This window comes from Panthera leo, chromosome A1 (assembly GCF_018350215.1).
Source record: "Panthera leo isolate Ple1 chromosome A1, P.leo_Ple1_pat1.1, whole genome shotgun sequence".
Taxonomy (NCBI): domain Eukaryota; kingdom Metazoa; phylum Chordata; class Mammalia; order Carnivora; family Felidae; genus Panthera; species Panthera leo.
In genome coordinates, this window is record NC_056679.1 from 192,551,511 (window position 1) to 192,576,300 (window position 24,790).

General features: G+C 46.4%; 1 protein-coding gene across 3 annotated transcripts in view; it reads right to left on the reverse strand.

Moving 5' to 3' along the window:
* The window catches only part of GALNT10 (polypeptide N-acetylgalactosaminyltransferase 10), a 221,563-nt gene that overhangs the window by 25,567 nt on the left and 171,206 nt on the right, over positions 1-24,790 (reverse strand). For all 3 annotated transcript variants that reach the window (XM_042948517.1, XM_042948527.1, XM_042948533.1), the window contains 3 exons: positions 14,973-15,158; positions 10,937-11,120; positions 5,197-5,314 (listed from right to left, as the gene is read on the reverse strand). In XM_042948517.1, coding sequence (XP_042804451.1) covers positions 5,197-5,314; positions 10,937-11,120; positions 14,973-15,158 — 488 coding nt within the window. The remainder of the gene's footprint in view (positions 1-5,196; positions 5,315-10,936; positions 11,121-14,972; positions 15,159-24,790) is intronic.

Consider the following 24,790-nt stretch of genomic DNA (forward strand, 5'->3'; position numbering starts at 1 on the left):
AGCCCTCCCGCCCCCCCAGTGCCACAAGGAACAGGAAACTTTCATGGCGTGCTGGGTCAGAGCACAGGCTCAGTCTGAAATCCCCGCTCCAGCCGTGTGAGTTTGTGGAAGTGACTTAACCCAAGCCTCAGTTTCCTCATCTACAACACGGAGAAAGTGAGAGCACCACCTCGGCTTTTAAAATAATATTCCATTGTTTAGATGTGCTTTTATTTATTCCCTAAGGATGTACATTTGGGTCCTGTCAATCTTCCCCCATTGGAAGTAAGGCCTCAACAAATAACTTCTACCCAAATCTCTGCTCATCTTTGCAGTTGTCTCCCTTGGATAAACTCCTGGGTATGGAATTTTGGGTCAAAGAATGTGCTTGCTTTGGTACATAACAGATTTAGCCAAATTGCTATTAACAAGAGGTATCCACTTATACCACTGCAAAGCCCACACCTTTCTCATGCCAGCTCATCCGTACTGTCTGGTGGAAGCATCCTGTCTCCTGGATCTCAGAGATGAAGATGTCCTAACCCTGGCCTCCTAAGGACACGGTGCAGTCCCCTTCCTGGCTCGTTCTACTGCCACCACCTCTAATCCAAACCACGCTTGCACCTGTGTAAGTCAAGGGACTTTCCCCACAGCATCGTATCCGATCCTCTCTCACGGGGCAGGTAGGAAAGCTGTGTCAGCACTGTCTGGGATGTGAGGGCCAAAGAGGTCAAGCAATTGGTCCAGGATCCCCAGATGGATGAACAGATGGATGGAAAGCCAAGATGAGAAGCCAGTGCCCTGCCTTCTCACCGAGTACTCTTCCCACAACACCACCACTACCAAAAGGTGTTGAGGTAAGTCTAGGAAGAGTGGGGCAAAGGAAGTTTTATCAGATACAAATTGATGCCACTAACAGTTATTTAAAACACCTACTGTGGGCCACACACTGGGTATAGAAATGGCCTCCAGGGAACTCAGAGGCCAGTGGGTAAGACAGGTCACCCGTTGGGTCACAATTAACATGAGGAATTCAGAGCTAAGCCAGGAGTAACGTTGGGGTGGAGCCTCGTTAGCACAGGCAGCTCAGGTAAGGCTAAGTGGGAGCCTCTCAGACTAAGGAAAGGCATTTCCAGAAGAGTGAACAGTGCCTCCTTCCAAAGATGACCGGACACACGAGCCTGGGGCTTGTGAGCAGCTCCATATGGCTGTGCGGACACATCTGTGTGGACGTCTGTGGTCTGCCCTGCCCCACATTCATTCCCCTTCTAGAAACAATGACTGGGCTTTCATTTGGGGAACCAGCTCATCTCCACTTTCCGGTCTCCAGGATGGACATGTGACTGCAGCTGACCAATCAGAACATGGCTCAGGGATGGGCAAGGAACCAGCAGGCCAGTGAGAATCACCTTGGGGACTTCTACAGGAAGGATGGGAAAGATAAACTCTCTTTCCAGTGGGATACTGGGTCCACAGAGAGAAAGCCTGACCTGAACAGGAAGCCAACCGAGATGAAAGTTGTGCCAAGAGACTGAGAGAGACGGAGACCGGATGAGATGGGTTAGTCTCTGGATCCAGCCAGGCCTGGAGGGTCTGCCCTGGAATTTCAACTGTGTGAGCAAACTGATTCTGATTTTTGCCTTCAATCAGATGACTAGGGTCATCTGTAACCAAGAGTGCAGACTAATGCAATGCGGTAAGAGGATGGAGGGTGGAGAAATGAGCAGGGGTCAGCTCACGAGGCAGGTACAGGCGGGCTCTGGAGTTAAAGATTTAACCTGCCACCAGAACTGGGAAGATTCTAACCGCCAAACAGGAGAACTTCCATGGTGTGACTGTGCCTTTTGGAAACAATATGTCTCCTGGCTGAGAGAGTGTGTCGGAGGGGCGGGGGGGGGGGATCAATGACTCTTCCAGAAATTTCAGAGCCTTAGAATACCTTTTCTAGGGTTTTCCCATCAGGATAGATGGCCTAGTCCGGAATTGGAGCCAAATTATTAATTCATCAGTCCTGATGCCACATATCAATTTATCTTAATTTCTGAAAATGCACTCAGGCCTTTCAGACCAGTCTCTTTTGTCCATCACCAGGAAGAAAGGGGTCTTAGCAGAGATTAAGCGGAGGGAATATGGCCCTTTGAAAATGCTCCGCTCTGGCTCAAATGGAACACCCACATTTCAGGGAGGCGTCTCTGGCGGATGAATGGGCTTGCCTGTCTCCTCCGCACTGTGGCAGGCTTTCCACAGGGGCTCAGGAGACAATGCACAGGCAGATGGACCGCCACGGGCTCTGGGAACCCATGTTCTCAAAGCCAGGACAGAGAAAACTGAGGGAGGAAAGTCTCCCTTCCAGACCTGGGAGCCTCCTCATTACGCAGAGCCCTTTCCCCTCGAGAGTGAAGGACATTAATTGGATCAAATGGAAACAGGAGCCAGCCGCCTCCCCGCCTCCCGGACGAGAGATTTCCAATATGGCTTCATTACCAAGTCTTTTGTAAATAAACTGTGTGGAGAAAAATGCCATTTGTTCTGCTGTAATTGCCTGATGAGCATCATTAGATAGGTCTTTGAAACACACAGAATGAAATCATTTTGGGTTTGGGAATTCCTTTGTGCAACTCCTTCCCCATTCACTATTCTCCACAGAGGGTGTTTCTGAAGGGGGACTTCTTGACCATGGAGGCTGGTTTCTGGCCAGCGATCTACCTGCTCTGAGTGTGTCACAAACACGTATTTATTCAGTGCCTCCTCGATGTCAGGCAATCCTTTCGGTACCTGGGACACAGCAGTGAGTGAAACACACAAACAATCCTACCCTATCGAAGTTGACATTCTGGTGAGCACTCAGAACACAGGTGTGCCCATTTCTGGGCACACTTGGCAGAGAACTTGATAAATCAAGTTTGCTCGATGGCTGTATTGACAAACTGTGAAGTTAAAAGTCCTTTGATTCCTTGTGTGTGATTGCACCGTACCCATAAGGATGCGACATCTGGAAAGCTAGACTGCACCGGGCTACGGATACCCAATGACATCTGTGCCATCACTTGCCAGACCTGCACCCATGGCAGACATCACTCATCAGTCGCCACCCTCGTTCTGATCAGCTTGGATGCAGCTTCGGAATACATATCAACACCGCGCTGGGTCGCCCCTATCCCAGAGCAGATCAGAGATGGCTGGGAGAGGAAATCTATTTGCTACTTCTCACTTAGACGGTCATTAATTCACTTCACTGAGAGACTGTAGAATATCCCAGTAAATTAAGAACGAGCCCAGGAGGAGGCAAAAACAGAAGAAAGGGGGGAAAGACCACTGCCAACTTCTCAGGCTAGTTTCCCTCTCTAGTGTTCTCTCCTGTCCCTAAAGAGGCCCAGGAAACGTGGCAGGTCACAACGCAGGCTTTGAGTCAGGCCCCCCTGGGGTCAGGTCCTGGTTCCGCTATTTCCACCTGTGTGGGGCCTTGGGCTGAGCCCCTTGTGTCTTCCTGTGAAATGGGTATAATGATGACACCGCTCTGCTAGGGTTGCTGAGAGGATTAAAGAAGCCAACACGTGTGAAGGGCTTGGCATAGGGTCCTGTCAGCTCCGAGCAGGGTTGAAATTCAGCTGTTGTGGACCAGAGCTGACACAGACTTGTGTCCAGCTGGTATCTGCTCTGTTTAATGGCTGCCATCGCCATTAAACACTTTGAACACCAACCGTGGACGTGAGTGTTGGTTAGGTTAGGGGCTGGTCCCCTTCGGGGAGACAACTTCAGAACTCTGGAAGTAAAACAGACACAGCCCGCCCTTCAAACTCAAACGATGTTTTGGTAGAATTCCAGGTCGTTCTTTTCTTGCTACTCAAGAATTTATGTTCCCTAGTTCTGAACTGCTCAACCAGAGGTGTACATGGTGATGGCAATGATGTCGATAACGAACATAATCTTTGGGACGTTGTTAGGAAGCACCCAACCGTCATGGTCGCGTTTAATCCTCTGAACAACCCCGTGAAGATTCAAGTATCATTAAGCAGATTTTGTGGCAGCAGAAACTGAGGCTCAGTGAGGTGAGTCTTCCTTGTCTGAGATCACACAGTCTGTTGGAAGTGGCAGGGCCGGGATCTGACCCCAGCACCGAAGTCTCAATCACAGTGTCCCGCCTAAAAAGTTGATGCCCGATTCGGGGGGCATCAGGGTTGTGTATTCACAGGGCTTGGCCCAGTAGTGGTGCCGCTGGCCATCCCTCGCGGGCTGGGGGTATGCCCTTCCAGGAGCCCTGGGGATTTAGACGCAGACCCTGGCCAGACGTAAGGGGGCACGGGACAAGCTAAGCCTCCCCTCAGAGGGACCGAGCCTCTGTTCGTCACCTGAGACCAATATGGAATCCCACAAATGAAGGGGAGGAAGTGGCCCCAGAAGGGTGGGTGGCTAACTAGTAGCCACCACGCCCTCAACTACCATTGTCAGCAAGCTTCTACAGCACATGGGCTGCTCTGATAGAGTAAATATTTACTCACTGGATCTTGAATAGTTTCTACCCATTTTTAATTGCTGGCTGTGTCCCCGGGTTGCATGTTAAACACTTCTAAGATATTATCTCGTTCGCTCTTTGCAATAGCTCTGGAAGACAGGTAGTATTATTATTCTGTCATTTCAGACGAGGAGAGAAAGCTAATCTAAACTTGCCCCAAATCACACAGCTCCTGAGTGGTGGAACTGGGATTTGAACCCACACTTTTCTGACTCCACAGCTTGAGCTCCTGCCCAACGGTCTCTACGGCCAACTCCAGCAGTGGTGGATACAGAGAAAGCACACTTGAGAGGGGTGGCCACGACCCACTAAGGCTAACTGGGAATCTGCGAGGCCACGGGCCATCCCCAAAGCACAGCATCCCTCCAGGCCTGTGTGTCCCACTTACCCCGGCTTCTCTTCCCCCCTGCTGGTTTGCTGGACACCTCACTGGGAGACACCACCTTTACTGGAAGCAAGACCTGTCTTATTCCAACACTGCCATCCTAAGAAGGGGATGACGTTAAGGTAAATGGCAGTCAGAGCTTAGCAGCCTAAGGAGACACCCCACCTCCACTATACACACGCAAGAAGGAGTGGCCCATGGCCTCTGACTTGTCACCTGAGGAGCAGGGGCTGCTGAACCCTGAGCATCCAGAGTCTTTCCAGGCTCAGAAAGCCAAGGGGGTATGGCAAAGAAGGGGGCTTCCGAAGAGCCGGCTCACCTTGAATGAGATTTCATACTGCTCCCCTCCCCAGATCTCCAGGCCTGGGTCGTACCCACCCAACTCCCAGAACCATTTCCGATCCACAGCGAACAGTCCACCGGCCATCACGGGAGACCTGTCAGGGAAGAAGAGTGTGGTGTGAGGACAAAACGTCCCGGCGGCAGGCTCCGAGTGCACGCTGACACTGCTATTCCCCCGGGGAAGGTACTGCACACTGCCCCAAGGGCACAGCCTATGTGTCTAGCAGGGAACCCAACGCCCCTCCAAGAGGGGCCCAGGCTGTCTTCTTTCTCGGCCATGACTTCCCTTCTTAAATACTGCATTTTAATCAAACGGATCCAGAGCTCCTTTCCACAGTCACTTGTGAGAGGAAATCACAGTAACGTGCGCCTTGCAGTGGCATGGTCTATGCCTCTCCAGTGCTCCCACGGGTTAAATGGTCTGAATCGGGTCCCTCTGGGCCTGTCTGCACAGTAGAATCTCTTAGATGACAAAACACGCAGCTGTCTGGGCCCTACCCCAGACCTAGGAAGCTATCCCTGGGCGGTAGAGTCTAGGAATGTGTGTTTTCAAACAGGCTCCTTGGATGAGTCGCCCTCAGGCTGCCCAGCACTGGACAGGAGTTCTGCTGAGAGTTTGCAGAGGAAGACACAGCTTCTGCTCTTTCAGGTAAACTGGGCTAAGACAAACTCTGCACATTCACTGTCTCATTACCCACTGAGCGCCAGCTGAGCCGTAGATGCTGGAAGAATGTGCAGGTAAATCAGAGCTGGCCTGGGACTTTGGGGGATGCTAGTGTGGCCGGGCAGCTGCCTCTCAGGACAGAAGGACCCAGAAGATGGGTGGGGGGTACCAAGGGCCTCTGGGAGGTGCAGACGGCACTAAAGGAACATGGAAGGAGCGAGTGTCTGCCACCAGGTTTTGGGAGTGACGAGGGAGGCTGGGGCAAGAGTCAGGGAGGGGTGCTCGGGGTGGTGGCATTTGAGGTGGGTTTTGTTTGGACAAGTGGGCAATGAGGGGAGAGGAAGGTACCCTGGAGGGGAAAACCACAGGAGCAAGGGCACAGAGATGATAAATGGGGCAGTGCCATGGGTAACAAGTCAGCACGGCATCATGCCAGGCCAAGGGCAGGGCTGGCATGCTGCAGCCTGCCTGGGTCCCCCTGGTGCCTCACACGGGGCTGGCATCTGAGGGGCCGCCGGTACTCGCTGAGTGACAATCTCGCAGAGTGACCGTGTCCTTGTCTGGCTCCACTGGAAGACTCCAGACCCTCAAACCAAGGAACATTCCAGCAGCGAACTCCACGCCACCTCCTGGCCTTGGGAACTGCAGGTTCATGGGAATTGGGCTGACTTAAGAAGAACTTAGCCGACCCACATGCCTCCCACGCTTCATGTAGCAGATGAGCCTTGACAGCATGGCAGGGACTCCTTTAAAAGAAGATCCCCTTGAATATTCACTGAGGGCTTGAATGTGGCAGGTGGTTGACTGAACTGATGATTTAATAAAATGACTGCTCCTTGAATTGACCTCATGAGGTGGGCCTCATCCTTATTATCCCATTGACACGTGTAGAAACCGGAGCACAGACCGGGAGGTAACTTGCTCCAGGCTTCACAGCTACTAAGCAGGATTCGAATCTCTAATCTATGCCAGAGCTCACACCCTCAGGGCCACAAAACTCGGTCTCCTATCAGGGAGGAGCCATGGAGAGGCAGGTGATGAGTGAAAAGGACAGGGGAACAGGGATGGGGAAACTGTCACTCCACTCTCCTTTACCTTTGGTGGGATGTGAGATGAAGTGTTTAACCACTGAACCCCGTATCGCCCGCTGCAGTGACCTCGGGCCACATGCGGCTACTGAGCACCCGGAATGGGACTACTCTGAATTGAGTTGTGCCGGAAGTGTAAGGTACACACTGATTTCCAACACTTACTGTGAAAAAAATAATAGGTCTCATTGACCATTTCAGGGATGCCTGACTGGCTCAGTCGTGGGGTCTGCGGCTCTTGGTCTCGGGGTTGAGAGTTTGAGCCCCACGCTGGGTGTAGAGATTACGTACACATAAAATCTTAAAAAAATAATTTCCAAGTGTTGGTTACATGTTAAAGTGAGACTATTTTAGATATACTGGGTTAAACAGAGTATATTACAAAAATGAATCTTACCTGCTTCTCTTTACCTTTTTTTATGTGGCCACCAGGAAATTTAAAAGTATTTTTGTGGCTCCCATGATTTTCTACTGGACGGTGCTCATTTAACATCTCAAAGCCTGTCCCCCCATCTACACAATGAACATGTAGCTACATTTCCTAGCTCACGTTGCTGTTATAGTTCTGAAAGTACCCAGTACTATGAAACATACGGTGTCTAATATCAACTTTCCTTTGTCTTCTGAAGATGGTGGGGTTTGGGTTTTTTGGCTGGAGCCATACACTGCCTGGAGAGGCAGGGAGCGTTTCTGAGCCAGGGCTTCATGGGAAATCAAACCCAAGACTCTGCATGCGGAAACCAGCCTGGGCGGGAGCCCGGGGCAAGGACCTAGGAGCCACGGTGGAGCAGGGAGATCAGCCTTAAGGCATTTTGGATGCTGGATGCTGGCCTCCGGAGGGAGGCCTCTCCTCCAGCCCCATCTGTTTCCTGCCCGTGTTCAGCAAGAACAACAACAACGGTTCTGAGTGTCTAGTGTCTACCACTCACTTTACCGACATCATCTCCAGCTCTCACAAAGCTCTATTAGGCTCCTTTTCAGACGGAGAACTCTGGAATTCAGAACAGGGACATACTCTGCTCAAGGGCATGCGGTTACTAAGCGGATGAGCTGTGGTTCCAACCGGGGTCGGCCACCCAAGCCCATGCCCTTCAAACATCATTCTGTCGCCCTGGGCCTGCGGATTGTTCACTTGTGGGCACCGTGGAGCGGTGTGCAGGAAATGACCACGATTTTTCTAGTGGCCTCTCTCCTGGGTTTTGTCCAAGTACAATACAGAAAAGATACTTTTGGAAAGAATCGGAAGATACAAAGGATGGAGGGTCCCTCGGGAAGCATCTAGACCAGTGGGTCTCAACTGTGACCACACAGTTCGCATCGCCTGGGAGCTTTAAAGACTATTGATGCCTTGATCCCATCCCAGACTCTGGTGCGACTGGTCTTGGGTGGCGGGTGGCCTGGTGGGTTTTGTTTGTTTTTACAAGCTCCCCAGGTGATGCCAATGTGCAGCCAGGGTTGAGAGCCATTGTTGCAGGGCAGGCCCAACCCCTTCAATATCCAGGTGAGACACTGCGGCCCTGGGGGGACGGGGTGGGGGGCGGGGGGGAACTACTGGGGCCTCTGCTAATAAGCAGCCACATGACCTGGCCTTACCCTCTCCTCATCCTGCAATGAGGAAGATGAACGTGCCGAGACCCATCCACATAGGGGCCACGACTAAGCTTATGGTACTGGTTCAAACCACAGGGGGTTCTGGTTACCCTGAAAATTCTGTTCTCTGGAGTACCCCATTCCGACCTCAGCCTCTGCTGTGTGTCACCTCGGGCAAGTCTCATGTCCTCCCTGAGCCACAGGGTCTGTGCCAGTCAAGGGTGGAGGATTCCAATTACACCCTGGGGCTCTGTTGTGAGGGTTGTGTGCGGTCATGTCGGCTGGGACTGCTCTGCCGGCTCAGCTCAGATGTTGGCTACTCCTTTTGTTGGTATTACTCTCCAAGAACTCAGGGCAACTGGGGCCTCGGGCGTGCGGAGGGTGTTAACTGCATGATGTCGCCTTGGGTTCTGACAGTAGTGGTTGGCCATGTTCAGGAGACCAGAGGTCAGGGGAAGAACACGGACGTCTGGCCTGCTCAAGCGGCACGGGGCTCCACCCATGCCCTCTGCCCTCAGCTCACGAGACTCCCTTTGCCCAGCCACCTTTTATTTCCCTGAACAAGCGGGGCCTCTTCGCCCCTCTGAGCCCTCCCTTGGGCCCACAGCATCAGAGGCTCTCCTCAGGAACCCTGGTGTGCCCTGTGCCCATGACGATGGCTGAGCTGCCAAAAGACCCCTTTCTCAGGTGGGGAGTGTGAGGCGCAGGGAAGCTGGAGTTCACTGAGGCCAAGCTGTGGTTAGGCAGGTGTGGATAATGGCCTCCCAAAGAAGCCAATGCCTAATTCCTGGAACCTGGGGATATGCCACCTTACACAGCAAAGGGACGTTGCAAATAGAATTCAAGTGAAGGATCTGAGATGGGGAGATTGTCCTGGCAGGCCCAATGTAATCACAGGGGTCCTCATATGTGAAAGAAGGAGGCAGGAGGGTCAGAGTTAGAGAAGGAGATGTGATGATGAAAGCAGGTGCCGCAGAGAGATAGTTGGGGGAGGGGGGGTGGGAGAAGGAGGGGGAGTGATGGCGGAAGGAAGGAGGCGGAGACTTGGACATGTTAGGTTCCTGGCTTTGGAGACGGAGAAGGTGGGACACCTGGGTGTCTCAGTGGGTTTAACGTCCCACTTTGGCTCAGGTCATGATCTTGTGGTTCCTAAGTTCGAGCCCTGTGTCGGGTTCTGTGCTGACAGCTCAGAGCCTGGAGCCTGCTTTGGATTCTGTGTCTGCCTCTCTCTGCCCCTCTCCCACTCAGCTCTGTCTCTCTCTCTCTCTCTCTCTCTCTCAAAAAAACAATCATTAAAAATATTTTTTTGAAGATGGAGAAAGGAGCCACGAGCCAAAGAATGTGGGCAGCCTCTAGAAGCTGGAAAGGGCAAGCAAACCGACTCTTCCCTAGAACCTGCCTACACCACGCCTTTAGCTCAGTTAGACTCCTTTTCACACTTCTGATCTCCAGAACTTTAAGAGAATAAATGTGTGTTGTTTTAATAAGCCAGTAAATTTTGGGTAATTCATAATTGGGAAACTAATACAGCAGAAGACTGGACTTTGGCTTTGTACCCAAAGGTCTTTCCACATCTCTAGGAAGGGAGCCAGAGTGGCTCACAGGGCAGCACAGGAGGAGCCCCAGAGAGACACGGGCTCTAATTCTGGCCTGGCACTGACTCACTGTATAAGTGAGGCCCCCCCTTGTCCTGGAGCCGCAGTCTCCCCATTTGCAAGGGACTGGTGTCCATCACCTGTAGGTCCCCTCAGCTTTCACATTCTAGGATGTTACGGGTCCACTCCACACATTGACCCCTAAACTTCTACCATGGGACAAGCTGCTATTTCCTAACACTTCCAAGAGGGCCTAGCTGAATGATGGGACAGCTGTCTCCAGGGGCAGACAGGCCTGCAGGTGCACCCAGCCTTTACTGCTTCATAGCTGTGAGACCTGGAAAAGGTGCTTAACCTCCTGGAGCCTTGGTGTCCTCACTTGGAAAATATGGATAATAATTTTTACTACGTATGGTTGTTGGGGATTAAAAAGGATCAGCATGTGATACGCTCAGCACTGTGCCTGGCATTTAGAAAGTGTTCAGCAAGGCGTGGTGGTGGTGATGCTGGTTCTTGCTGACCACGGGGTGCTAGGCTTGAGGGAGAGAGCAACTCTGTTCACCCCCAGCTGGCAGGAACACCGCACAGAGGTGGCCAGCTGGGAGGTCCCTGAGCTGAGGCTCTGAGACAGCCTGGGAGGAGCTGTGCTTCCGGTTGGGGATGTTTGCCCTGGTTCCCTTGCAGTGGACTTTTAGGGGGAGGTGGCGGTCCTGAGTAGGGTGTGTTGGCGAGGGGTCACTAGGTCAGCCACTGGGACCAGCCTAGGTCACTTGTACTTACTCAAATGGGTCGCTTGGGTCAGCTTTCTGAAGTTCTGGAGGAATCGGTATCCGCTTATAGTACATCTCCCAGTCAAAGGCGCCCCGCATGGCATCGCCCGCCTGCGTTTCATACCGAAAGTCATCATGGTCGATCACGTCAATCATCGGGCACACAATGGTCTTGCGGTTCCGGGCAATGCGGTCTGAAGAAGCCAAGAGATGCCCATTACAGAGGCAGGACAGGGGAGCAGCTAGGTCCACGACCCTGCTCTGCAGCTTACTTGCATTCTTAATGTGTTCCCTGAGTGACTTCTCCGAATGCTCGAGTTTGAGAATCCCAAGAGCAAGGGAGAGGGCAGGCTTTAAGAAAGATGGACCAGGGCTCCCGTCCCAGTCCTGCTACCTGCGAGCTACATAAACAATGTCTCTGAGCCCCAGTGTTCTCCTCTGTGAAATGGGGAGAAGAGGTTCAGCACCACAGGCTGGTAGGAGGACAGGATATGACGATGGTTTGAGGTATCCAGCACGGTCGCCTGTAATGGTCAGCGCCATTGCAGAGAGAGATTAATTTCCTTCTGGGAGGGCTCCTGTTCTGGCCCTGTCAGGCTCCGCATTCTGGGTCCTAAGCTTGACTCATGGCCGAAGTAGCCAGGCACGCCAGCTCCTCAAAACTTCCCAGCTATGGTCAGTGAACAAGTGGTCCTCCTTGCGAGAGAGTTTAGCTCGCTTTTTCCAACAGCCAGAACTACTGAGGGGGGCATGTACTATCCCATGAACTCCTCCTGACTGATGTACAAGCAAAGCCTGGCAGACCTCTGCCCTGCAGGAATGCTACAGGCTAGGTGATTCAAGATGGCAAGGGCAGTCCCTAGCCAGATGGCTTTTTATGGTCCCCGTTAAGCCAGGGAGAAGCTGATTCTATACAACGCACTCTGCCCAACCTACCAACCAGAATTTTAAGCTTTGGTTTGTTCTGTTCTTCGATGTTCCTTCTGCCAAGAAGCCGTGGCTGCAGCTTGGGGGTGCCAGTGATAAAGGGGCCAGTGGGCTGTGCTGGGGTGCCTGGCTGCTTGGGCCAGCAGTCAAGTTCAAGGGTGGGAATGTGGAGTCTGGTAGGGCCAGTGTAGGCTGGCATCTGCCTGGGGCTTGGGCTTCATCAAGTACTTTTTTCTTCCAGGAGAGAAAGCAACATTCTTGCCCTTTTCTAAACTGCAAGACAACAATCCATAGATGGGTCATTAAATTGATTGAGTGTGTGTGTGTGTTTGTGTGTGTGCATGTGTATAATGAACCAGGAAAGAATACTGAATGTCAGGGTGCATTCCACCTGATAAGAAAAAGTACTTTTTTAGGAAACAGGTTTCCGTTATATTGCATGGGTGTGTATCTGTGTACTGGATTGAGATGTCCAATGTATTTCTAACTGTGGCACATTGGTTTAAAAAGTCTGAGAAGTGCTGCTTTTGGCAGTGTGTCCTCTGGGGTACCAGTGCCCGATGTACCTATGGTGTGTTTAAAAAACTGCCAGGGCTGCTCCTGCCCCAGGTGCACCGAATCAGAATCTGTGGGGGCAGAGCTTGGGTCTGCCTTGTGAACAGACTCCCTAGGGATTCTAATGAAGTCGAAGAAACTTCTCCAGGGAAAGATCTAGAGAGGGGCCTCCCTTCCTAATTATAATTATTCATGCCCATGCAGGGGATTTCACTTCTGGAAAGGCTCTGGGCCGTGGCTCTGCTGCAGGCTGGCTGAGAGCGGGAGGTTTGAGGGGTCAAGGCTTAGCATCAGCGAGGCAGCATTCCAGGGTGCTGCGCTCACTTGGGGACAGAATGCCCAGGTCCCAACCCTGGCTTTGTCACCTACAAGCAGTATAACCTTGACAAAGGTTATCTGATGCCTCTGAAACCTCGCTTCCCTGCCAACAAAATGGAGGACGACAGCACCTGTCTCATGGGGTTCCTGTGAAGACCAAGGGGGACAGTGGGGCCAAGATGCTTAGCTCAGACTCTCGCACATTCACACATCCCATTAGTGCTCCGTGGACATTGCTGTGACCAGGATTGCCGAAAGAAGCTCAGAAGCTGAGCACCTTCCTCATTCTCTTTGCTCTTTAGTTTTCTCATTTTTTCTACGTAGATAATAAGGCCTGGCCTGTCTACATTCCCATGTAACTGTCAAATTCAAAAGTGGCTGTGGCCTAAAAAGCCAAGGGACTAGCGGAGCCACGATGATGATGATGATGATGATGATGATGGCAGAAATGAGGATAAACAGTGGCTTTCCTTTGGGGGACTGAATCCTTCTCTCTGGCTCAGGAATGCCTCATCTGCACAGAAGGCAGAGAGAGCTGTGCATGGAGGTGTTAATGGTTTTGAGACAAAGCCCTGATGCGCTCTGTCGGCTGCTCATATTAACAGGGACAGACTTTTGCATCTACACCATTGGTTCACATTTCTATTGGAAAAAGAAAAAATAAAAAGAGGGAGAATGTTTCCTCCATGTATTCTGCAGATTATGAAAATTACCCTCATATATTTCCATAGAAACAGAGTTAAGGGCTATTTAGACTCCCAGCTCAGCTTTGTGGCCCTCCACTTCGAGTCACTGAATGACCCAACAAATGAGTTGTTCCTTCAGCACTATAAATTAGGTGATTTATGGTGAGACTTTTTTCTTTCTCTTTTTCTTTTTCTCTTTCAGTAATAAGAGGCAGATGCAGAGACCTCTTGGTTTAATTAAATACGGAGTTTACCAGAAAATCTGGGTTATATCCTTTTCCTAACCCAGTGGGACCCTGGACCCTTGGGATCAGAAGCGTATCATCTAATACTGAAGTTCCATGCTGATCTGTGTTAGAAAACAAATTGGCTGGATTAGCCCATTCAACCGTGTGGGTTTTGCTTTCTGTTCTCACCTCTGCCTGATGGTCTAACCAGTGCTCGTCCAAGTGTGGTCCTCGGACCAGCAGTGCTGGCACCACCTGGAAGCTGCTTAGAAATGCAGCTTCTCAGACCCTACCCCAGACCTCTCCAATCAGAAACTCTGGGGTGGGGTCCAGCACTCTGTGTTAGTGAGTCTTCCAGGTGATTCTGACACAGGCTCAAATTGGCCCTGAACTACAGTCTCCTTTGCTTCCTGAGCTTTCTGCTATGGTGAGCATCCCCATTCATTTGTGAGTTTTAATTTCTCCCTGGATTGATAATGCTTCTCCAATCTGTCTCTGGCCTGTCCCTCACCTGATTCCCAGTCTCAGTAGGACATTTCCTCTTTGATGTCTACCTGTTAGCACCAGCTCATCACCTTCCACAAATCTGAACTCCGCAGAATTCAGACCTGCTTCTTCAACAAGCTATGAGGCACCTCACTGCCCAGCATCCAATCCTCTTGTCTCCCTTCTGTCCACATGGCTATGATGGATGACTTCTGGATCATGCTGCCCTGTCCACAGCCCTTTCCTGATAGCTGCTGGAAATTCTCCAGAGAGGAAATGAATTTAGGGAGGCAGTGTGATTTCTGACCATGGACAAAATTTGGGGCCAGAGAGATGGTAACTTTGACACTTATGACCCAAGGGAACAATATTGAGTCACTCAGTATCTCCAAACCTCAGCTTCTTCTACTATGAAATGGGGACACTTTTGACCTGGCATGGTTTTGTGAGGACTGGAGATAATGCTTATCACTTCCCTGGCTCAGTAGCAGGGCACTGAATGTTAACTATTCTAAGTTGCTAGGATAATGTCCCTCCACAATGTGGCTCCTACAGCAGACAGCCTTGACTTGCTTTCCAATAAAACTTGAACTAATCTGGGAGAGGGAATCATGTAACTAGACTGTAGTGTGCTGTAGGACTTTGGGTAAGTCACTTCCCCTCTCAGCTTCCTTCTCTGTAAAACGAAGGGACAGGACTCGAATGGATTTTTAAGGTCTCTGTGAGCATTCCTGAATCCCTCGTGGCACCTGGCATTGGATGGCAGCATCTCAAGCAGTCAAGAGAACCCTTGTGGATGATCCCTGCAGAAGGCCGGGGCCCACCTTGCCTTGGGAGGGTCTCTTACCGAGCAAGGGGGGGAGCCAGTTGACATTGGCTTCACAGTGTGAGTCTAAGAATGTGATGACATCCCCAGTTGCTGCAGAGGCCCCCAGCATCCGGGTCCTTATCAGCCCTTCCCGCTTCTTGGTTCGAAGAATTCTCACACTGGGGAAGAGGGCCATATAGTCTTCAAGTGGCTTCTTCAAGTGTTCTGTGAGAGAGACAGAAGAAGACAGATGGACAGATGGGTTAGAACAGCTGCTTAGTAATCACTCTTGTGACTGCTCCCTTACGTGTGCACCGTATTTTATAGTTTATTTTTTTATTAAAAAAATTTTTTTAACGTCTATTTATTTTTGACAGAGAGAGAGAGAGACAGAGAGAGAGAGGGCATGAACGGGGGAGGGGCAGAGAGAGAGGGAGACACGGAATCTGAAGCAGGCTCCAGGCTCTGAGCTGTCAGCACAGAGCCTGATGTGGGGCTCGAACCCATGAGCTGTGAGATCATGACCTGAGCCGAAGTTGGACGCTCAATCGACTGAGCCACCCAGGCGCCCCTGTACTTTATAGTTTAGACACAGCTTTCCCATATAATGCCTCATGGGACCTTTCAGATATGGCCAACGAGGACAGGGACCACCACCTGCATGCTGTAAATGGGGACTCCGAAGCTCAAAGAAGTTCAGGGATAGTGCCAGACCTGGAACACACAGAGATCATCTGCGTGAGAGTGTGGGCAGTGGTGGTTTATGCTTGGCTGATACCTCTTCCCTCATTTTCTGGAATCAACACTCTGATTTTTCTTGGTGAAACTGCCCCTCCCATTTTCCATCCATTACACTTTGGTGGGGCTCACCCCACCCCTGGATCCAAGGGGGAGGAGCAGGTAGGATGGGCCTGACCAATCAGGGCATTTCATTTCCTTGCCTACAGTGATTGGTTCAGGAATGGCCATGTGACCCGAGTTGATCCAAATAATGAATCCTGAGAAGTTTTTTTTTTTTTTTTTTTTCCCCAGAACTACTGAAAAACCAGGCCCTTTCTTCTCATTAGAGTTGCTAACTTGGCTGGCCATAAATCTGGAGCTGCTGGTGACATCTTTGGCAAATGAGGTGATAAGAGTTGGGGGAGGGGCAGTTCTGCTGACATTGAAGTAAACATGTAAAAAGAATCAAGAGATGGAAATTATTCTGATGGCATTTTGATTCCCCAGATCCCTCTGTGCCTAAAGCAGATAGACTCCTAAATGTTCTTACTACACACGAAACAAATTCCTCTTCTTGTTCATGCTAATGTGGGTTGGGTTTCTATACTGTGCCTGGTAAAGTCATTCTGAACAAATCTCAAAAATTATCTCTTTTTACTAAAAAAGTCCCAGCCTTAACACTGGTGTCTCTTTAGTTTAATCAGGGTTAGAGCACTTTATGAAAAATCTAGTATGGCTACAAAAAAAGTCCTAACGTTTATACCACACTTAATGATGAAATAGCGAATGCTTTTATCCGATGATCAGGATAAAGGCTGTATTCTCTCTCACCACTTCCATTCAGCATTGTACTAGAACTCCTAGCCAGTGCAACTGGCAAGATAAAGAAATAAAGGCATAAAGATTGGGAAGAAAAAGGTAACAGTATCTTTACCTGTAGATGACATGATTATTTACATAGAAAAATCCTAAGAAATCTACAAAGAAGCTAGCAAGATTTCAGGATACCGGTTTAAACGTTGATTTAAAAATTAGTTGTATTTCTAAGTACTGGCAGATTAAAAAAAAAACTTGGAAAATTCAATTTAAAATAGTAAGCATACAATTTGCAATTTAACAAAAGAAGTAAAATCTGTATACTTTGAAACTGCAAAAACACTGTTGAAAAATATTAAAGACTAAAATAAATGGAAAGACAGTCTGTGTTCATGGATTGGATGACTTAATATTGTTAAGATGGCAATACCTCCTATGTTGATCTAAATCAACATTTAGTGAGATCAAAATCACAGCTGATCTCTTTGCAAAAATTGACAATTGACAAGCTGATCCTAAAATTTATGGAAGAGATCAACAGATCCAGGATAGCTAAAAATCTTTTGATTACTTACACATGAACATTTACAGCAATACTACTCACAACAGCCAAAGATTGGAAATAACTCAAGCTTCCATCACCTCAAGAATGGATAAACAACTATGAAATATATTCATACAATGGAATATCACTCAACCATAAAAAGGAATGAAGTACTGGTACATGGTACCATGCAGATGAACCTCAAAACATTACACCAAATAAAGGATGCCAGCCACAAAAGGTCACATGTTGTATCATTCTACTTGTATGAAAGTCCAGAATAGGTAAATTTATAGAGCCAACAAACAAATTAGTGATTACCAGAGACTGGGGTAGAGAGAGATGGGGAGTGACAACTCAATGGGTATGGTGTTTCCTTTTGGAGTGATAAAACATTTTGGAACCAAGTGATGGTTGCACAACATTGTGAATGTACTAAATGCCAGTGAATTGTATACTTTAACATGGTTAATTTTTATGTTATGTGAATTTTACCCCAATTAAAAAAAATGGGTAAAAGATCTGAATAGGCACTTCTCCAAAGGTGATATACAAATGGCCGATAAAAACATAAAAGGATGTTCAACATCCTTAGTTACCAGGGAAATGCAAATCAACACCACAATGAGATACTACTTCACATCCACTAGGATGGCTATAATGCACAACTCAGATAATAAGTGTTGACAAGGATGTGGAGGATAAGAATCTCTATATACTGTTGGTGGAAATGTAAAATGGTGCAGCCACTTTGGAAAACAGTCTGGCAGTTCCTCAGTTAAGCACAGTTACCATATTACCCAGTAATTCCATTCCTAGGTGCTCACGCAAGAGAAATGAAAACACACATCCACCCCAAAATTTGCGTACTAGTGTTCATAGCAATATTCAAAATATCCCCATATTGAAAACCATAGAAATATCCATCAATTGATGAATGAGTGAACAGAACGTAGTATATCCACACAATGGATTTTATTATTCCACAATAAAAAAGGAAAGAGCGATTAAGACAATATGGATGAACCTTAAAAAGAGTATTCTGTGTTAAAGAAGTCAGACACCTAAGACTTGATATTATATGATTCTATTTATATGAAATTTCTAGAAAGACAAAATTACAGGGACAGAAAGGAAGTCAGCAGTAGCCTAGAGCTGGGTTGGGAGTGGGGACTGATTACAAACAGGCACAAGGGAACTTTCTGGAGTGATGGAAATATTCTAAAACTGTATTATAGTGATCATTTTAAAACTGTATAAACTGACCTAAGAACTGAACTGCAGACTTAAAATGGGTGATTTCTGTGTTATGCAAATTATACCTGAATAAGGTTGTTAAATGGAAAAAAAAATGTATTTCTATATCCTGGCAAAGAACAATTGGAAAGTACAATAAAAATACCATTTATAATAGCTTCATATAGATAAAGACCCAAATAAATGGAGAGATAAATCATACATATAGATTTGAAGACTCCATATTGTTAAAGAGTCAATTCTCCTCAAATTCATCTATAGATTCAACATAATCCCAATGAAATCACAGCAGGTTTTGAAATTGACAACTTTCAAAGAACCTAAACTGTGAAAACAAAAACAATCTTGAAAAAGAATAAAGCTGGAGGACTCACTGATTTCAAAACTTATTACAAAGTCAGAATAATCAAAACAATGTAATACTGGCAAGGAATAAACATAACCAATAGAACAGAATAGAGGAGCCAGAGGTATACCTATATATATGTCATTGACTGACTGGTTTTTGACAAGGGCACCAAGGCAAATTCAATGAGAATATAAAAGAATTTTTAAAATGTGCAACAAAACAAATGAGCAAAGGGAAAAAAGAAAGACAAACCAAGAAACAGATTTAACTATAAAGAACAAACAGATGGTTACCAGAGGGGAGGTGGTGAGGAGATGGGTGAAATAGGTGATGGGGATCAAGAGAACATTGGGGGCACCTGGGTGGCTTAGTTTGTTAAGCGTCCAACTCTTGATTTCAGCTTGGGTCACAATCTCATGGTTCGTGGGTTTGAGCCCCTGTTGGGCTTTATGCTGATAGTACAGAGGCTGCTTGGGATGCTCTCTCTCCCTCTTTCTCTCTGTCCTGCTCTCTCTCTCAAAATAAATAAATAAGCATTAAAATAAAGAGCACACTTATGATGATGATCACTGAGTAATGTACAGAATTGCTGAATGGCTATGTTGTGCACCTAAAATTACCATAACACTGTATGTTAACTATACTGGAATGGAAATAAAAAACTTGAAAAAATAAAACAGCTAGCATAACTGGATAAACACATGAAAAAAGATGAACCTCAACCTCTACCTCCTGCCATACACAACAAATAATTTTAGATGGATAGCAGGTTTAAATATAAAGGCTAAAGTTATAAGGTTTCTTGAAGAAACATAGGAGAATATTGTTGTAAACTTGGGGTAGGAAAAGATCTCTTAAGACATAAAAAGCACTAACCCATAAAAGGGAAGACTGATAAATTGGACTTGATTAAGAACTTGCTCTTCAAACTTTGCTCATCACAACACATCAAAGACATCAGTAAGAAAATGACAAGGCAGGCAACAGTCTGGGAGAAAATATTCACAATACATGAATCTGATGAAGGACTTGTATCAAGAATATGTAATGGATTCCACCAAAGTCAATAATAAACAGATGACCAACTTAAAACTAGGCAAAAAGCTATGAAACATTTTTACAAAAATACATTTCACAAAAGAATTGATATACAAACAGCCAACAAGCATATGAAAAGATGTGACTCAAATTAAAAGCCTGAGATGCCATTTGCTATACATTCCCCAGGGAGAGGAGTTAAGATAGTGCAGGAGTAGGGGGGCTCTAAGTTTGCCTCATCCCTCAAATACAGCTAGATAAATATCAAATCATTCTAAACACCCAAGAAATCAATCTGAGGGCTGAGAGAACAAAACCACAAGTCTACAAGTAGAAAAACGACTACTTTGTGGAAGCTTCTTTTAACAAGCAGATCAAAGCACCTAGATCTAGGGTTTGTTTCTTCTTCTTCTTCTCTGGACAAAATGACAAGATGGAAGAATTCATCCCAAAAGAAAGAACAGGAAGTTGGGGCATGTGGGTGGCTCAGTCAGTTAAGCGACTGACTTCGGCTCAGGTCATGATCTCACAGCTCATGGGTTTGAGCCCCGCATCAGGCTCTGTGCTGACAGCTGGGAGCCTGGAGCCTACTTTGAATTCTGCGTCTCCCTCTCCTTCTCTGCCACTCCCCCACTTGCATGCACTCTCTCTCTCTCTCTCTCTCTCTCTAAAATAAATAAACATTAAAAAAAAAGAACAGGAAGTAGAAGTAATAGCCAGGGATCTAATCAATACAGATATACAGATAGAAGTAAGACGTCTGAACTTGCATTTCGAACAACAATTATAAGGATACTAGCTGGGCTTGAAAAATGCATAGAAGGCACTAGAGAATCCCTTAGATTAAAGAACTAAAAACTAGTCAGGCTGAAATTAAAAAAACTATTAAAAAAATTTTTTTTTAACATTTATTTATTTTTGAGACAGAGAGAGACAGAGCATGAACAGGGAAGGAGCAGAGAGAGAGGGAGACACAGAATCTGAAACAGGCCCCAGGCTCCGAGCCGTCAGCACAGAGCCCGACGCGGGGCTCGAACTCACAGACCGTGAGATCATGACCCGAGCCGAAGTCGGACGCTTAACTGACCAAGCCACCCAGGCGCCCCTGAAATTAAAAAAAAAAAAAAACTATAATCAAGATGTAAACCCAAATGGATGCCATAACAATGAAGATGAACAAAGCAGAGGAGAGAATCGGTGATAAGGAAGATAAAACTATGAAAAATAATGAAGTTGAAAAGAAGAGGGAAAGAAAGGTAATGAATCATGAAGGTAGACTTAGAGAACTCAGCAACTTCTTAGAGCAATAATATTTGTATCATAGGAGTCCCAGAAGATGAAAGAGAAAAAGGGGCAGAAGATTTATTTTAGCAAATTACAGCTGAAAACTTTCCTATCTGGGGAAGGATACAGACATTTAAATCCAAGAAGCACAAAGAAGTCCCATGAAATTCAACAAAAGCTGGCCATATGACCTAGACATATCATAGTCAAATTCACAAAATACACATACAAGGAAAGAATCCTGAAAGCAGCAAGGGAAAAAAAAAGTCCTTAACCTACAAGGGAAGACAGATCAGGTTCACAGCAGACCTATCCACAGAAACTTGGCAGGCTAGAAGGGAATGGCAGGATATATTCAATGTGCTGAATGGGAGAAATATACAACCAAGAATACTTTATCCAGCAAGGCTGTCATTGAGAATAGAAGAAGAGATAAAATGTTTCCCAGCAAACAAAAACTAAAGGAGTTTGTGACACTAAGCCAGCCCTGCAAAAAATATTAGAAGGGACTCTTCGGGGGGGGGGGGGGGGGGGGAAAGAAAGACCAAAAGCAATAAAGACTAGAAAGGAACACAGAACATCACCAGAAATACCAATTTTATAGGTAACACAATAGCACTAAATTCGTACCTTTCAGTAATCACTCTGAATGTAAATGGTCTACATGTTCCAGTCAAAAGACACAGGGTATAAGAATGGATTAAAAAACCAAGACCCATCTATATGCTGCATAGGAGACTCATTTTAGACCTAAAGACACCTGCAGATTGAAAGTGAGGGGATGGAAAACTGGAGTAGCCATGCTTATGTCAGAAAAATTAGATTTTTTTTTTTTTGGAGTGAAAAGCCTTTAGTTTAATGATACTCTGCCTCTTTTTTTTTCAATATATGAAATTTATTGTCAAATTGGTTTCCATACAACACCCAATGCTCATCCCAAAAGGTGCCCTCCTCAATACCCATCACCCATCCTCCCCGCCCTCCCACCCCCCATCAACCCTCAGTTTGTTCTCAGTTTTTTAAGAGTCTCTTATGCTTTGGCTCTCTCCCACTCTAACCTCTTTTTTTTTTTTCCCTTCCCCTCCCCCATGGTTTTCTGTTAAGTTTCTCAGGATCCACACAAGAGTGAAAACATATGGTATCTGTCTTTCTCTGTATGGCTTATTTCACTTAGCATCACACTCTCCAGTTCCATCCACGTTGCTACAAAGGGCCATATTTTGTTCTTTCTCATTGCCACGTAGTACTCCATTGTGTATATAAACCACAATTTCTTTATCCATTCATCAGTTGATGGACATTTAGGCTCTTTCCATAATTTGGTTATTGTTGAAAGTGATGCTATAAACATTGGGGTACAAGTGCCCCTATGCATCAGTACTCCTGTATCCCTTGGGTAAATTCCTAGCAGTGCTATTGCTGGGTCATAGGGTAGGTCTATTATTAATTTTCTGAGGAACCTCCACACTGTTTTCCAGAGTGGCTGCACCAGTTTGCATTCCCACCAACAGTGCAAGAGGGTTCCCGTTTCTCTACATCCTCGCCAGCATCTACAGTCTCCTGATTTGTTCGTTTTGGCCACTCAGACTGGAGTGAGGTGATATCTGAGTGTGGTTTTGATTTGTATTTCCCTGATAAGGAGCGACGTTGAGCATCTTTTCATGTGCCTGTTGGCCATCCGGACGTCTTCTTTAGAGAAGTGTCTATTCATGTTTTCTGCCCGTTTCTTCACTGGGTTATTTGTTTTTCGGGTGTGGAGTTTGATGAGCTCTTTATAGATTTTGGATACTAGCCCTTTGTCCGATATGTCATTTGCAAATATCTTTTCCCATTCCGTTGGTTGCCTTTTAGTTTTGTTGGTTGTTTCCTTTGCTGTGCAGAAGCTTTTTATCTTCATAAGGTCCCAGTAATTCATTTTTGCTTTTAATTCCCTTGCCTTTGGGGATGTGTCAAGTAAGAGATTGCTACACCTGAGGTCGGAGAGGTCTTTTCCTGCTTTCTCCTCTAGGGTTTTGATGGTTTCCTGTCTCACATTCAGGTCCTTTATCCATTTTGAGTTTATTTTTGTGAATGGTGTGAGAAAGTGGTCTAGTTTCAACCTTCTGCATGTTGCTGTCCAGTTCTCCCAGTACCATTTGTTAAAGAGACTGTCTTTTTTCCATTGGATGTTCTGTCCTGCTTTGTCAAAGATTAGTTGGCCATACGTTTGTGGGTCTAGTTCTGGCGTTTCTATTCTATTCCATTGGTCTCTGTGTCTGTTTTTGTGCCAATACCATGCTGTCTTGATGATGACAGCTTTGTAGTAGAGGCTAAAGTCTGGGATTGTGATGCCTCCTGCTTTGGTCTTCTTCTTCAAAATTACTTTGGCTATTCGGGGCCTTTTGTGGTTCCATATGCATTTTAGGATTGCCTGTTCTAGTTTCGAGAAGAATGCTGGTACAATTTTGATTGGGATTGCACTGAATGTGTAGATAGCTTTGGGTAGTATTGACATTTTGACAATATTTATTCTTCCAATCCATGAGCAGGGAATGTCTTTCCATTTCTTTATATCTTCTTCGATTACCTTCATAAGCTTTCTATAGTTTTCAGCATACAGATCTTTTACATATTTGGTTAGATTTATTCCTAGGTATTTTATGCTTCTTGATGCAATTGTGAATGGGATCAGTTTCTTTATTTGTCTTTCTGTTGCTTCATTGTTAGTGTATAAGAATGCAACTGATTTCTGTACATTGATTTTGTATCCTGCAACTTTGCTGAATTCATGTATCAGTTCTAGCAGACTTTTGGTGGAGTCTATCGGTTTTTCCATGTATAGTATCATGTCATCTGCAAAAAGCGAAAGCTTGACTTCATCTTTGCCAATTTTGATGCCTTTGATTTCCTTTTGGTGTCTGATTGCTGATGCTAGAACTTCCAACACTATGTTAAACAACAGTGGTGAGAGTGGGTATCCCTGTCGTGTTCCTGATCTTAGGGAGAAAGCTCTCAGTTTTTCCCCATTGAGGATGATGTTAGCTGTGGGCTTTTCATAAATGGCTTTTATGATGTTTAAGTATGTTCCTTCTATCCCGACTTTCTCAAGGGTTTTTATTACGAAAGGGTGCTGAATTTTGTCAAAGGCCTTTTCTGCATCGATTGACAGGATCATATGGTTCTTCTCTTTTCTTTTATTAATGTGATGTATCACGTTGATTGATTTGCAAATGTTGAACCAGCCCTGCATCCCAGAAATGAATCCCACTTGATCATGGTGAATAATTCTTTTTATATGCTGTTGAATTCGATTTGCTAGTATCTTATTGAGAATTTTTGCATCCAGATTCATCAGGGATATTGGCCTGTAGTTCTCTTTTTTTACTGGGTCTCTGTCTGGTTTAGGAATCAAAGTAATACTGGCTTCATAGAATGAGTCTGGAAGTTTTCCTTCCCTTTCTATTTCTTGGAATAGCTTGAGAATGATAGGTATTATCTCTGCTTTAAACGTCTGGTAGAACTCCCCTGGGAAGCCATCTGGTCCTGGACTCTTATTTGTTGGGAGATTTTTGATAACCGATTCAATTTCTTCGCTGGTGATAGGTCTGTTCAAGCTTTCTATTTCCTCCTGATTGAGTTTTGGAAGAGTGTGGGTGTTTAGGAATTTGTCCATTTCTTCCAGGTTGTCCAGTTTGTTGGCATATAATTTTTCATAGTATTCCCTGATAATTGTTTGTATCTCTGAGGGATTGGTTGTAATAATTCCATTTTCATTCATGATTTTATCCATTTGGGTCATCTCCCTTTTCTTTTTGAGAAGCCTGGCTAGAGGTTTGTCAGTTTTGTTTAGTTTTTCAAAAAACCAACTCT